Source organism: Myzus persicae, unplaced genomic scaffold (assembly GCF_001856785.1).
Source record: "Myzus persicae strain clone G006 unplaced genomic scaffold, MPER_G0061.0, whole genome shotgun sequence".
Classification (NCBI taxonomy): Eukaryota; Metazoa; Arthropoda; class Insecta; order Hemiptera; family Aphididae; genus Myzus; species Myzus persicae.
The window spans coordinates 387,319-403,631 of NW_019102414.1; the positions used below are offsets into that span (position 1 = coordinate 387,319).

The window sequence follows — 16,313 nt, forward strand, 5'->3', positions numbered from 1 at the left end:
GCGGATGACGATAATATAAACGCACGCGATATCCGCACGCTAAAATATATATATACGTGTGTGCACGGACCGCCGCCGAGGCACACGCGAATTCTCCGGCGCGCCGTCAGTGTAGTTGTCTGCCGCGTCTTTGGCGCACGTCCACGGCACACGGCGACCCCGCGGCTCTTGCGGAACAACAGCAGCCCCCGCGAAACGCGTCCCGATCAGACCGTGTTGTGTCTTACTGCCGCCGCCGCCGCCGTTTTCAGTGGCAGTCGCGCACCCGCCCGCAGCCTTTACAGTTCACGCCGACGACTGCAGTCGTGCACGCGCGCACGTCGCCGCCGCGGTCTCGTCGCACGTGCTTTATTCCTCCGATCAACCCCGAGGGCAGCGCCGCCGCGATAACGACATCGCACGAAATATAATATTATAATATATTATTATTGCCGATATATTATTATCTTCGTGACCGTCCCGCCGGAACCCGAACGCAGCCAAGATGTTGGTAAGTGGCCGTCGTGTATATTCTGTTGATGATTTATTTATTTATTTATTTATTTGTTTGCGGACTCGATATTTTGATCACTGTTACAACGGCGGTTGAAAACAATATGTCGTAGTTATTATCTCAACCGTGTATACCGCCACCCCGGTTATTCGAGCCGTACGGGTGTGTTTTTCGCTCCTCGCCACGTTGCGCCGCGTATCGCATCTCTGCTATACCCATATATAATATCCTGTCTCGGGAACGTGAATCGTCCACGATATTATCCTTCTCGGACCTCGGTATATTTTGACGATTATACCTACAGCATAATATTGTAGTACCTATTCAAATATTCTAATAAACTCTTGAGTAGTTTCGACAATAAATTGTAAAATAAACTGCAGCATTTTAGACCATAAAGTTGCGTACTATTTGGTTCACACAATTTAGGAATCGAAAATTGAAAGTCGACACTGTACTGAGAGCTATAGCGGGGACGGTTAGCCCTGACGGGATGAAAAATTACGACACTCTGACAGAAGAAAATATTAAATCGTTCGGAAAATAAGGACAACAATTTTAAACGAACCGTAGTCACTACACAATAATATATTAACGGTCATTAAATATTTATATAGTGACACGCTGTCCGATTCAAGCTAAAATAATCCACCCTGTACGCGTTCGATAACGAACGAGAGAAACTGCGGGGTCACGCGGACCGTTTTCCCGAATAGGTGTATATACCATTTACGGATGAAAAATAGTCGTTCGTCACACGATTGGTCTCCGTTCGCGTACTTAGAATTATATATTATTGTCACAGCGCTCTCCCGTCGACGACTTAATACAAGAATATATCATACAATCGTATCGATAATATACTTTATACTGCGACCGTGTCAAACCATTTTATATCATGCACTATTTAGACGTACCTGCCGATAAAATTCGTTCGTATAAATCGGAATCGCGACGAACGAAACGGAATCGAACGTTTTTCGAACACATTCGCGCTGGTAGGTAGTATATATTATAACATTATATAATGCGAGTGGTGACCCGCTCCGCCGCCGTCGCGACGTCACGCGCAAGAGACCGCGTTTATTGCGTCATTGTTTTTCCCGCCACCGCCGCAGCAGTCGTCACCGTTCAAGCTACAGGCACCCCCCCGATTTGGCGCGCTCGCCAGACGTCGGCGGCGGAGCGTTTGTTAACATTTTTTTTCATTTTTTTTTTTTTTTTTTTGGCACCGCCGACCCGTCTCGCCGAAACGGACGCCGTCGCCGCGGACGTCAACCCGTTACCTCTGCACCGTCAAATGTCTTTTTATGTACCGGCCCGTCATGCGTAGTCGGCCAGACGAACCTCGTGTTTCATGTCCTCATCAATATAGTCGTCCGTGCACCGCAGTATGGGTCGACGTCGACCGTCGTAACTAGGTTATTAATTGATCGTAGTACGCGATATTATATAATACAATATTTATCTGCAATATTGGACAACAATTAAAAACCGTCCGTATTGCGTGTTGTTGATTTACCGCGACAAAAATATACAGCCGATTATAATACGGGTTTTTATGGTCTTATAATATTATATATTATATATCGTTATATTAACGCGAAAAGGTCGTCTACAAAGACTTCACACAAGCCCTAGACGATACGCCTACAAATTGAAATATAATATTGGGTACTTACATACCTATACCTATTGAATTTGGCAAAAGATTGTTTTTCTTGTAACGATTTTCAGTCGTCATGTTTAAGGCAATGTTGAGTTTGACTTGATGCATTTTTATTTCTTTGATTCCGCGTCTTTCTTTGTACAGTCCATTGCAGAGTAGGTACCTCCATTTGTTGATTTGGTGGATAATTCAAATACGAATTATATGGTTATAATATCTAGGTGTATTGAAATGTTGACGTAAAATATTGTTCTTTATTAAAATGTTCAATATTTTACCAGCAAGTGAACATTTTTTTCAATAATTGAGATCTTCTTCTAATAGTTTAATAATATTGAATAACATTGGAAATATTATCTGATGGACAAATTAACCTCTGTGCCTAATACTTACAAACATAAATATGTTAACTATAGATAAAATTGTTTGTTACCTATTTAAATAGATTTTATAATAATAAATAATAAAATATTAACAAGGTTTTATTATGCAATTTTAGAGGATATTAACTATTATTAGTTACAGTTAAATAAATAAAAATAGTTATAGTACAATAGTAATAATAATATATTATTCTCAGATAATATAGACTAAAAGATATCGGTTTATTTGATTAAAATTAAATAATTTAATATAGCAAATTCAGCATTATTTTACTATTCTCTATCATCCATGTAATATATTTTATACGAGTAACATTTAGTCATATTATTTTATTTCGTTACTACTTAAATTCAGTATAAATACAGTTCAACTACCTATAAAATGAGCACCTAATACCTATGTACTTACATAATACATTTTATGGCCTCAACGGTTGCACATAAATGTATACTTTTATTATCATTTACTGTTTAGTAGATCAAATTTGTACCTAAAATAAATATTACTTTTAAGCTACAAGTAATGAATTATTATATAACATGTATAATAATATAAAATATCATTATTTGGTGTTTAAAAGCAGATGAGTTAGATAATTATAATAAGTAAAATAAATAGTTGACTGCTTCGGCGGAAAATACAATTATTTTATACCAATTTAACATTTTAATTTGTAGATCATTAACATTATTGGATAATAAAGATGGTATACTATTTTTGAAAAATTTAATTTTAGCAATCGATATGAAGAGGACGTTTGCTCATTTTCTCTCTCTCTCTCTCTCTCTTTCTCTCTCTCTGACCCACGCTCAACATGAAATCATATATTATGATTATTTTTTTTTGTATTGATCTAAAGCCCGGAAACTATGGCCATTAGGCATTAGCTGTTTGTATAGGGGCACAGTTCGTTTTGAACTCGTATTTGTATGTGTGGCAATGATTTTGTTGCTAAAAATTCCGGGTGGTCACCCATTCGGAAGGTAGCAACGCTGGCTAGTGCGTACACTCAGAGCGCCACCCCAAGCCATAATCTTATGGTTTATAAATGTATATTATATCAGTTGTATCAAAAACGTATATATTATTAGCTATAGGTGAGTCGTGAGTTATGTCAGTGATAATGATATATTTAGGTGGACCAATATTGTTACTTACTCCATGAAATATGTATAAAATAGTATACGTTTCGAAAAGTGTAGTGACATAATTCTTAGGAAATTACCGTGAAAAAGCATTCTGAGATCATTGCAAGAGCATAGTGAACACAGTAAAATAATCAACCTATAAAGGTTGTGTTGTCACACCTCTCGTTTCAGTTCTCGGAAAAGTCATCAATATCCACGAGAAAGGATGCGAATCCACTAGAATACTAAATTATGTTACGAAATCCAAATTCCGTCTCGTAGCGGAAAATCGCTACCACCACGACCACCACTCTTGAGGATGAGGGCATGTATAAGGGAGACAATGGCAAGAGCTTGTTAGACGATTATAGTATAGCCAGTATAGGTTAGAAAAGGTCAGATGGTTATTATGGATATGTATGACACTTGGAGGCAGGTCGTATCACCACTCACAGTCTTAGCTATCGGCTTAAGAATTTGGTCGTCACACCACTCACTTTTTTATTATAGGCGACTATTGTAATTTTGTATCAAACATATTATGTTAAATAAACACTCATTTTATCCAAATACACCAAGTTTTTATTTCTGAGTTGATGTAAACAAATCGACACTAGTTGAGACGTAACCTTATGTTCCTACAGTGCACACATAACTACACAGGTTTATGTACAATGTAATCTCATTGATTATTTAATTGTCAACGTGTATCGGTGGAGATATTAAGTGGTGCTTACATTGGAGTATTTACAAGGGGTAATTTGAGTGCGTTATAGAATCATTCAACTGTTTAGATCTGAGTAGAGCAATGGAATTGATTGGAAAAACTGAAAAACGGAAATATTTTGCAACATCAAGTTTTAACTAATTGATTTTGGAATTCATTAACAAATAACCGTAGGTACTTGTCACTTTCACTAAATATTTATTATTTAACTTTTTCTACATGATATCATTTTTTAAATATTTTGCCTTTCTTTGATCTAAACATTTGAAATTGTCAACTTTTAAATGTTTTTTTTCGATGAATTCTTAAAGTTTTAAAGTTTTTTTTTCATCAAAAAGCTTTGAAAACTTATTACAAGGTTCCCCATAGATTATATTTTAAATTTTATCGTAAAGCCGCATAAACTTTTTTATGAGTGTTAAACAATTTTAATTTTGTTTGTCAAAAGTCACAAAAATGTGCCAATTGCCATATTATGATTAAAAAGGCGTAATATATTGTTAATCTTAATACACAGAGCTTGGAAATACATAATAATTTAAATAATTTAACATCTTTTTTTAAACATGAACATTTTTTTATGGTACTTTTTGAATAATTGCCATCGGAATCCGTTTATTGAACAGAAAAAAAAATAAACAAACCAAAGGCATTTTTGGGTCCTCTCGTAAATGTAAGATGCAAAATAAAAGGGGACAGACACAGTTACCCAGGACGTAGTAACAGCTTTCCACGGCCGCACTGTTTTTTTTTTGGCCTTCACTTCCCAAAAAGAAATCTTAAATACGCCAATATGGTGCTAAAAGCTTAACATGTTTTTGAATCACAAATGACTGGTAGAGTTAAAGAACTAATTATTTTAGTCATATACAAAATACATGTAACTGGTGTAGTTAAATTGGTTTATAATTAATAACTATAAATCAGGGTAATATTTACATATTGTGGCCTAAAACGATAATATTTACCCACCGAATGAAATGCTTATTTTTAGTTTCTTTTATATTCAAAGGCAGTGACTCAAAATCATTTATAAGTTAAATTCAAGGTTGAGATACTAATTGAGTTTATTATTATTTATTAGTATTTCCATACCCACATCTTAAAACTAAACTAGTTTTTTTAAGATAGGTTGAAGATATTATTTAACAAGTTAATTTTCCTCGTGATAAAATTACTTGGAAAAGTTTCTTTTAATATTATAAACTATAGGTACATGATTTATTTGATTAAGCAAATATTATGATTATAATATCTAATGGCTCTGCTTATAATTACATATGATAATGATTAATTAAATTTTCAATAATAATTATTAACTTTCATTTTACTGAGTATACTCAAAAATGGTAAAAACAAATTTCAACTTTTATTTTATATGATATTATAGGCACATAAATATAAAAATTAATTCTCAACTCTCATCAACAATAAACATGTTTACTGAAGGTGGTTACGATAGAAAAATTGTATTATGGTCATATTTCGAAAATATTGTTTCTTATCATCATTTGTTTAAAAAATAATACGAATATACAATAATGTGACAGGGATATTATAGTACCATACTGACCATAGTAAATTGCCTATATTATGGAGAATTGGTCGATCGACATATGCAGAAATATCATTACTAATTAATTTATAAATTATAAGGTATAATTATTTCTAAGAAAAATGCAAACGTCAACGAAATGTGTAGTTGTTTTCCAATTATCAACATGACAGTTTTTATTTACAAACGTAATATTTCCAATGTGTGTATTGTGTATTATATATGTTAATATATTATTATTTTTATTTATTATACATTTTGACACCTAGCTATTGGCAGCGTTTGAACTGAAAGTATGTATTATTATCAGTTCACACTACAACTTTGTTCTTTACCATTAATGTCTTAAAATTACATTCTTTTGATATTATAATACGTATTATCCGGTTCTCGAAACTTCCAATGCATAAAGTTTGTACTATAGAAATTCCGAAAATATAAACTATAAAGGGTCCAGATAATATTTATTGATGTAGGCTCATTTTTTTTGCTGGTGGTGTCCACTGATTTTTTTTTTGTTTTTTAATATCTTATATCAAAAATTATTTTAAGATTTATATGTATATTGTAACTACCCTTGTCCCCCAATACGCTGATTGCGCCCCTTAGGTATAGATTGTATATTTTATTGCAAATGAAGAAAAAAAACTGTATATCCTTACGTTTTTTGATATTACGTTCACAATAACGACAGAGATGAGAGATCAATGGATAATTTTAGTATTTAACATTTTTAGTTCTTGGATTACATTAAATAAATAGTATTAAAAAAATATCATTTATAAAATTATCTCTTCAGCCATTTCTTAATAAATTTTAACTTGTGAACTATGGCTGTATTTTATTATGTGTTAATTACTGAGATATCACGCAATAATTGTGTCGAGTTTTTATTATCGTTAGATTATGAAGAGAATCATCTAGAAAAGACTAGTAGTAAAATGTAATTTGTTTCCCAGAAAGATGCTAATAAGTATTAAGGTACCTAATAACAATTTAAATAACTACCCACTGCTGTAATTGAAAAGTATTTATTAAGAGCTTTGTGTTCTATACGTACTATTTAGCATTTAGTAGTCATGTCGGATGTATTGAGGTTAAGAGGGTATACAAGTGCAGTGATGCAGCTCATTTTGATAATTAATTATATCTTATTTTTTGAAGAACAACTTAGTAGGTATATTATTATCTCATTATATAAAAACTATACTGCACTAAATCATTTTTGCAAATTTTTGCATTTTTATCGGAGAATAATTTAACTACAGATATCGTTTCTCTCGCACACGCGTACATATCAAAATTACGTTTCATCACGTCTCAAAAACTATTTTTAATTTTTATACAGAATGAATCTCATCTCTTCTAAATTATTTTGTTATCTCTGTCTTACAAATGCGTCACATTGCAAATGTACGTTCAGCGGTTCACTTTACGACTTGTTAGTTTAAATATTAGAAAAATTTTACCCATTATCAAAAGATACATGGTCAGTGTTTGGTTGACAATTGTAATTGTTTGTTGATCTTATTTTGAAGCGAGTTACGTGGATATTTAAATTTTAATATCTTAAGAAGTTTCTGAGAAAATTCATATGGGAGACTGACTATATGTTTGATGAAAAATCAGAGAAATTGTATTTATTTTATTAATTAATTTGTCATATATTATACCTAGTTGTTTATAAACTTATAATCCTTAAATTATCAAGATACGCGTTCAAATAAAGGGACAAAATAATCATTATTTATTCATGAATATTTAGCGTAAGTTGACAGTTCATATTGCAGACAATACTGAAATTACCCAAAAAGTAGAATAAACAAAAATACGGCTCCTGCCTATAATAATATTAAAATCTGATGTCAACTTAAAGTATCTGTATGATTCTCTACACTTATAAGTGCTGGAGAATAATACCAGACGCAAGTATAGCAATTACGTTCCTACAGGTGTTCGGAGGGCTCTCGAGATCATGTATTCCAGAATTAGATCAAATACACTGTACCATATATAAGTATATGTGGCATGTGCATATAATTTTAATATAATGCAGTCAACAATAATATATTTTATATTAAATGTCGTACTCGACTCGTAGCTGTCTCTGGGTTGTGCTGTAGAAGTTTTAGGTGACACAAATTGATTACTCGAAATACTCAAATCAAAATAATAAAACACACTGATCATTGCTCGTCATAAGGAGAGTCCAGTTGTCGCTCGTAGGATCCGGTATAGAGAGGTCGTTACTCTGTTCGGTGGTGCTCGTGCACAGGCGAAGAGACGACCTGGTTGTGCTGACCAGAGAGTGATAGGCGGCTTCATTCAAAGGGTTGTTTTCTGCAACCGGAAGATAGATTTCTCTTCTGCGACAAGGACCTTTTTTTACCATACCTTTTCTCTGGCGGCGTGCGTAAGAAAGCCACACGCCCTACGCCTTACCGTTGGCATCATAGATACTTGCCGATTTCTTAATCCATGATCGTATAATATATGTAGACTATTTTTGACTGTGGCAATAATTTATCGGGGTCCGGATATTTCCGATTTCTACTTGCGACAGTCCAGCCGTTATTTATTTATCTGTTACATTTTATTGAACTGTTAAAATGATGCGTGAGCATATAATTACAAAACTAAGTTATAAAATCTATGATAATATGTACTTAAGACGATATAATTATAATTTTGACAATGTTACCCGACTATACCCGAGGCTATGATCAATACACTGACGAGCTACTAGTCACTGTAATAAAAATAGTATTGTTAATTAATAACTGTTACCTACTATAGTATACTATTATTTTGACAGGGCATTTTCTAAATATTAAATAATAAATAATTCGATTATAATGATCATGTTAACAATAATCTTGATGGCTAAATAACAATAAGATAATTTTCAAACCAACATATATATGTTTTTATTATTATGAGTTATGATAAGAGTCATTTTCTCAGTGTATGTCATACAATATACTGAGTGATTCTGTTCTAGAAGAACACTCATTGCTTCATTAGGCTATGGACTTGTTTTAAATATTTATTTTCCATAATTTCAAGTCGTTACAAAACAATGTATATTTTTCACTATACTTTGTTAGAATTGTTTAAGTTTTATAATAACACTGTTTTAAAGATAACATATTATATAGTTAATTACTTATTGCAAAGCAAAATACTTTTCTTAGTGCTGTAAAAATCGAATATTCGACGAGTTTAGGAATTATGAGTATTTAAGGTCATGATGAGCAGAGTAGTGTGGTAAGGAGTACCTCGCAAAATTTCGATTCACTACTACACGTCCACACTCATCGATATTTTACATATTTATGAGCCGGTATTATAACTTATAAGTTACAAGTAACAAATGTGCCCAAATAAAGCCACGCCCATGGGCCATGATTATAACGTATATGGTAGGTATATTCGTAGGTATATTTATATTTTAATAAAACACATGTTTTAGCATGTCAGCTTGATTATTCAAATACACATTTTTTTCATACATATAATTAGATAACTGCATTCTTTTTTCAATGTTCACTGAATAATAATAAAAATAATTAATAATGAGGATTGCATCATGCAAAACCTTTGAAAATTATCTAATAAAATCATTTTACAGATAACTTGTTTTGGAAAAAAGAAAATTAAAGATTATTCAATAAAATTCATTTATAGACAAATTTGGATTGTTTCGAATTACATTAAGTTAGAGTTTAATAAAGATCATGTAGTTATTTTGAAATGTTGTCACAAGGATATCACACAAATTAAAATTAAACGGACAGTTGATATTTTTGTTTACAATTTACATGTCGCGACATTTTTGCTTACTGTAGAATACACATGTCAGATAGACAAATTATAGGTGCACTATATTATAGGTAAACTGTAAAATGTCGACAATTTACAATTTATTTTCAGTTAGAAATTCATAAAAGATTTTATTTTCATAACTAAAATAAGAAATTTTAATAAAAGATTCGGCACAAATTGTCCTACTTTAAACAAAAACAAAAGTTTACCGGAAAGTTACATTAATTTTTCATAATCGTTTGAATTTAAAATTTTTACGATATTGGATTTTATAGATTTCTGATATTTTGTTGTACTTTTACAACAAATAATCGTAGGTGAAGAAACATACAAAATTTTCACCAAATGTTAAAATGATCATTTTCCATGTATGGTAAAATGTTCAAACTATTTTCACTCTTTTTGAGCTATTTATATCCACAAGAAATTTTTAAAATTTTGTAAATTATTTTTCAGTTAGAAATATTTAAAAGGTTTTCTTTTCATAGCAACATTAGAAATGTTAATAAAGGATTTCTATTAAGATATTCTACCTTATCTAAAAAAAATAGTTCACCGTATAGTTACTCTATATTTTATAGTCAATATGTGATATTGATTTTTTTTTTTAATTATTAAATTTGATTATTTATACAAGTATTGGATGTCTAGGATGACACAGCGTCTCCTTTCAGAATTATTTTTCTTATACAATGGTTTATTATTGCATATTAAAATATTACACATCCAATACAATGTCATGTTCGACAACTTCTGTACCTACAGCAGAGCGGTACTCACTAGTCTACTATTTTAGTCTTGTAAGTGTCTGAAGCTCAAATTTTGGAAAAACTCGTTGTACAAAACTTAAACGAAGATTATTCTATTCGACATATCGAATTGAGAAATATCGATGGAAAAAAGTAAACATAAACTACCTTTAGATAAATAAACGATGATCCACCCGTCATCTGCAGCTTCATCGCTCGGAATCGGATTTCCATGTACAATGATATTTAATTGAATGCAAAATTAACATATCAATTAGACAGTGTCACCAAGACGATGTATGTACTTACATTCAAAATCTCATAAATGGCAGAACTAGTTTCACTTGATTTTCTTAATTTGACTAGGGCTGAATAGGGAAGCAGACACTTTTAAAAGGCTAATGAATTACAATTACGCGTAAAAACTAAAAATTGTATTGACAAATTGTGCATGAAATGTATGACAATATTGTCGTGACAATAATGATCGCACAGTGCGCATAAATTATAATTTAGGTGTTCGTCTCATAAATATTATTAGTACGATATTATGGATAAATAACAGCTTCGCTGCAGAGTATCGTTTTATTAATTGTTCAATAAAAAAAAAATAATAACGTATATACAACGTATAATTTATGCATATATGTGCATTCACAGCATTACATATTAATTGGGTTTCGTGATGTGTAGACTGAATGTTAAATTAATGACAAAAAAAAAAAAAAAATATGATTTACAAAAGGCGAAAGTAGGATAATAGGTATAACGGTTCCCATACATAATATAATTAACTATAAACATGTACTCTATCTGTGATCAATAATAAATTAAAGTAGGGATACTCTAGTGGGGATCTACTATAGAGATGTTCATAAATTGCAATCGGATTATACTGGATGTAGTAGCATCGAGTATCGAGAGCTGTCAACATCGACGCCGTTTATTCTAATTCACTTATTTATCCGCCGCTTCAAACTCACCGTTTCGGGAAAAACAATTACCTCAGGTGTCGTATACGTTGTTGAGTATGAATTGATCCGTATTATTTTTTATTAGTATTATTATTGTTATTGTCATTATTGTTATTATTTGTATCGTCCTTATTATTACCGTGTCAACAACACCACTAAGATGTCAACTATGGGTGGATACTATATATAGCTGATATGGATTTAAACGCTAAATCGTATGAGCGGTCCGTGCGTCCCGAGCCGGGGGTCTGTTTGTATTTGTTTTTTATCAGGTAAATGATGATAACTGTGTTCCTTTAGTAGTACCGGATCAAAGAGTAAAAAACGCGTATTAATGAAACATTGTGTTCTAATTTCTAATGCAGTTTTGAATCATTTCTTGTATTTCTAAGCGTGTACGCAGTATTGGAATAGGCTAAGTAGACATACTTCATGGAAACGTATGACTTACAGTAAAGGTGTATCGTGTATGCTTGATAAAGTCTTAATTTAGTTTTGATTTTCATATTTTCCCATGAAAAAAAGTACACCTAGTATATAGCTTATTAAGTGAGCATAATTATTATATAATGGTCCCCCTTTAATAGCTAAACTATTTTTTTAAAGTAATTAACATGTTTTGGATTTCTTGTAATCCTTTAGATTTTGAATTTCAGAATTCGAAATTTAGATTTTATCCCAACAATTAGTCGTCTTTTAGAGCTATTCTGATTGCACAAATTCTGATTAACTTAATTTAAATAGGTAGGTAGGTACCTATCACAGCTATTACTTTTGACATATTTCAAGATAAGGAAAGGCAAATCAGGCGTAGAAGATAAATGCTTTGACAAAAAAAAAAAAACAATAATCTACAGTAAAGAGTCAAATGCTTATTATAATTATGGTATTATTATTTCAATTATGGCCATGACCTCGAGTCAATATAGAATATAGTATATAAATTGATAAAAAAAAAAAATGACAATCATCTAATTAAATATTATTATAAAATACATTAAATTCGCCTTCAATAATCTTCAATAATACAATATAAGGTATATAAATACTGATGTAGACGTCATGCAGTCATGCCGTTGTAATAATTGTCCGAATTGTAATTTTGTAACACGGTAGACTGTTATAAAGTCGTTTACTTATAATATAAATTATAATAATATGTCCATTAGGTCCAACACATTTTTAACCTATATTTTTTTACCTAAGTACCTAAATGGTTGTCAAACTTTGCATTTTATTTGGCATTGTTCAAATACGTATTATTAATAACGAGGGATAAACAACCATGAAAAGCAAAATAACATTAATGTTATGAACTATGAATAGGCAATGGGTACCGACGAATGAAAAGGATTTTAGATTTACTTATCATGCGCGCATTATTTACATGAAAAAAGAACATAAAATATTGTGGATTGGCACTTTTCCTGATATTCGTTAACGTTACAACGGCATAGATAAAACCGCACTTTTTATAAATTCAAAAATATGTAATACAATTAATAACATTGTGCTCAAATAATAATTTTTAGCAAGTGTTATAAATTATAGTTGAACGCTTGTGTTATACCACAACCACAAACCCATCCACGTGCATCTAACCTAACTTGGTTAATGGTTTAGGGGTTTAGAATATACAATAAATTATACCCATTCGTCTTATTTTACATAACGTTATTTATATAACGATTAAAACTGACGATTTTTGTGGCTATTTCTTGTTTCATATTAATGTGTATTGACTTAAGTATCTAATAATTTATAAAATATTTATGTCATAGCCATTAGTATTGTATTGTAGTAGCTACACTCTAGGTGCAGTATATAATACCTAGACCCATTATATAACGTCATATTTTTAAACGTTTATTAATATTTTACGTCACAATATATTTTACATACCGATGGTATTGTGCATAATATTATATTATTGTGTTAATATATTAAAATATATTTTTATATTGGCATTTATTTTAATTTAAAAACCATGCACATATTTTAATAATTATGGTGATTTCAGTTGTTTTATATTTTCGCATAGGTACGATGTCATTGTATTTAACATTATTATTAGATCAATAGATATAGAACTCGAGATCATTTCTTACCTACTTTGCAAATACAAAATCAAATGTGTCAGGTAGGTACTTCATAGAATCACAGTTCACAGTTAAAACACTCAAACTCATGCCTTTAGATCATGGTGCAGTAAGTGTGAGTGTTACATGCCATGTTTTGTCTAGAAAAAAAAATAAATATCCATCATTATAAATGGAATTAAAAGTCGTATCAATAAGTGCACTACAATACATAATTTCGATTCCTTCTGACAGATTAAAATTGCTTTGTATATTTATAGAGGTATATATTAGAAATCAATCAAAGATATTCAAGTCCAGATTTGTCAACTACACCAGTCTTATCCATTTATATCAAATCGTCTTCTTATAAAAATTCCTTGTAAATCATTGTGTACGAAACTAGTTGCATGGGAACTGTTAAAAAAATTGCATTTAAAATAAGAATTTATGCAAACGTATGAAAAACGATCATTGACTTTCACATCTCCATGGTTTAAAGTTGTTTGTGTAAACTATACCAATGTTATATTTATGACTTTATGAGGAATGGGGGTGGAAATCTAGCCGTATTGTCACTATAGGTTGTCGTCTGACAAATTAAACGAGTTCAACAAACGTTTAAAAATCATTTAACAACTTAATAGACTTTTGAGAAAATAAATATTGAAAAATTAGTCGTTTCTGGCTTAGTAACATTCCTATATTTTAAGGTTGTAAATATTTATAAAAAAAATCGAATAGGTATACGAGACATAACACATACTCCAAAATAAGTTAAAGTATATCTCTGTTATAATTGTTAGTTAATTTTTTTTAAAGTCTGAGTTTTGTTTTATTCTTATTACAATTTTATTAAAAGAAAACACGCGGTATAAATATTTTTAATGTTACATTTACTTTTTAAAAACATGTTTAAAGACAACAAAATCGTCATCAAGGTTTATCTTGTACCAACACTAAAATAATTTATTTAATTGTCATACATTTAATCCGTTTAATTTTAATTATTGTATATGTATTGATAATCGTGTACCTATATGATTATAGTTTATATAATGATCGATATTAATTTTAATTGATTTTAAATATTTTTCTTGAGTATAATAATTCCATTATCATAATTCAATGGTGGAAATGCCAATTGATATAATCCCTTCTTTCTTCGAAATTGGAGCATGATAAATGAATCACACGGATTCTTATTATAATAGATAGCTATAATAAGGTACCTATCATATATCTACAGAACTTTTACTTTGACCACAAAAAATACGATTCGTCAATCGGATACTATGATCAACCCTAACAAAAATTGAATTATCATATTATTTAGGTCATATAGCGATTGTAAAACTATACTTCTGAAATATTGATTATAATTTAAATCTAAATGTTACGTAAATATTAATAAATATAATATATGTCAATATCTTCAACGTTCATCGATCGACCTTTGTAAATCTTAACGAAAAAAAAACAAGCTAGTATATTAGTATAATATGGTAAACGCCCTTCAAATAGTTATAATATAATTTTTTCTTACACTATACCTACGTGGAACATTCAACCATAAAATATATAATCAGATACGTCCAGTGGCACACCAAAGGAAATGACTACAGGTCCGAGACACTATCTCTCATGAGAATATCAAATGTCAAATTAATAAAACATAAAAAATTTTACTTTGTGAATTACATTTTTTTCCTGATGGGATAGCTGGAAATTTAGCCTGATCATTTCTTTAGAAACGATTGATGGTATTTTTTTAAGCTTGTCCACATACTCGGTTCTTGCTTAGCCAAATATTTAATTTTTGTGTATTTTGATGCTATTAGATTTGCAGTTTTTGTATCTAATTCCCTGCAAAAAATCATGGTTTCATCACTGAGGTATATTTCATATTGTGATTGTGTATTTGTGTATAACGTAGGCATTAGACATCATTGCCATTATACGCCTGCAGTAATACAGCATGTATAATATTGTAGTATAATATATAGGATAAACACAGTGAAACTTAAAAACACATAAGTTTCAAAACTAGTATTGTAAAATATTTCATGTGACTATTGGACTCAATACATAATCACACCTGATACGAATAAATAAAATCTCGAAACCTAACGCTATCGATTCAACCTGCAACGTTTTCGTAAACATTCCCGACCTTGACCCTCTGCATCAGCACACTATAGTATCGCAGAGTAGATTAAATAGAATCATTCGTTTTTTTTTTCAAAAGTGAATAATTCACGAATAGTTGTAGTATTTCTTCATCTTTTTCACTTTTTTTTCATTTATAACAAACATTTTAAGTCGATCCAAAAATTGTTTCTACTTGATTGATGAAGTATCTATACGATAAAAACGTGTTTTTCTAGCTTCAATATCTATAGAATTACTATTGCTTTTAGGTAGTAGTTGTTGTAGGACTGTAGATTTATATAATACACATTAGGTGGTCACCGAATTTTGGATATTTTTAAACTCGTTTGTGTTATTCGAGTATGAGAGTTTCGGAGAAAAGCAAAACCTGTGGCATCATTAAAACATTTTTTTAATTCACAAATGTACACGTAGATTACTCTGCAGAAGGTGAATGATAATATATTTACTTTATTAAGGCACTCGGTGCCAATGTAATCTTGTCCACAAAAATGCACTCCACGGCAATAATGACCCTGTTCTGTAGAATCGACCAAATCTGATAATTTTTTTTTAAAACT

The 16,313-nt window shown here is 30.9% G+C and overlaps 1 protein-coding gene across 4 annotated transcripts in view; it reads left to right on the plus strand.

Annotated features, from left to right (window-relative positions):
* Positions 1-253: 253 nt before the first annotated feature.
* LOC111032031 (solute carrier family 22 member 21-like) overlaps positions 254-16,313 on the plus strand; it is a 33,162-nt gene continuing 17,102 nt past the window's right edge. The window contains exon 1 of one of the 4 annotated variants that reach the window (XM_022312197.1): positions 254-490. In XM_022312197.1, the coding sequence (XP_022167889.1) occupies positions 485-490 (6 nt within the window). In that variant the 5' untranslated portion in view covers positions 254-484. Of the gene's footprint in view, positions 491-11,401; positions 11,558-11,622; positions 11,776-16,313 lie in introns of those variants that run through there. The other 3 variants (XM_022312200.1, XM_022312198.1, XM_022312201.1) reach the window with 3 other exon arrangements.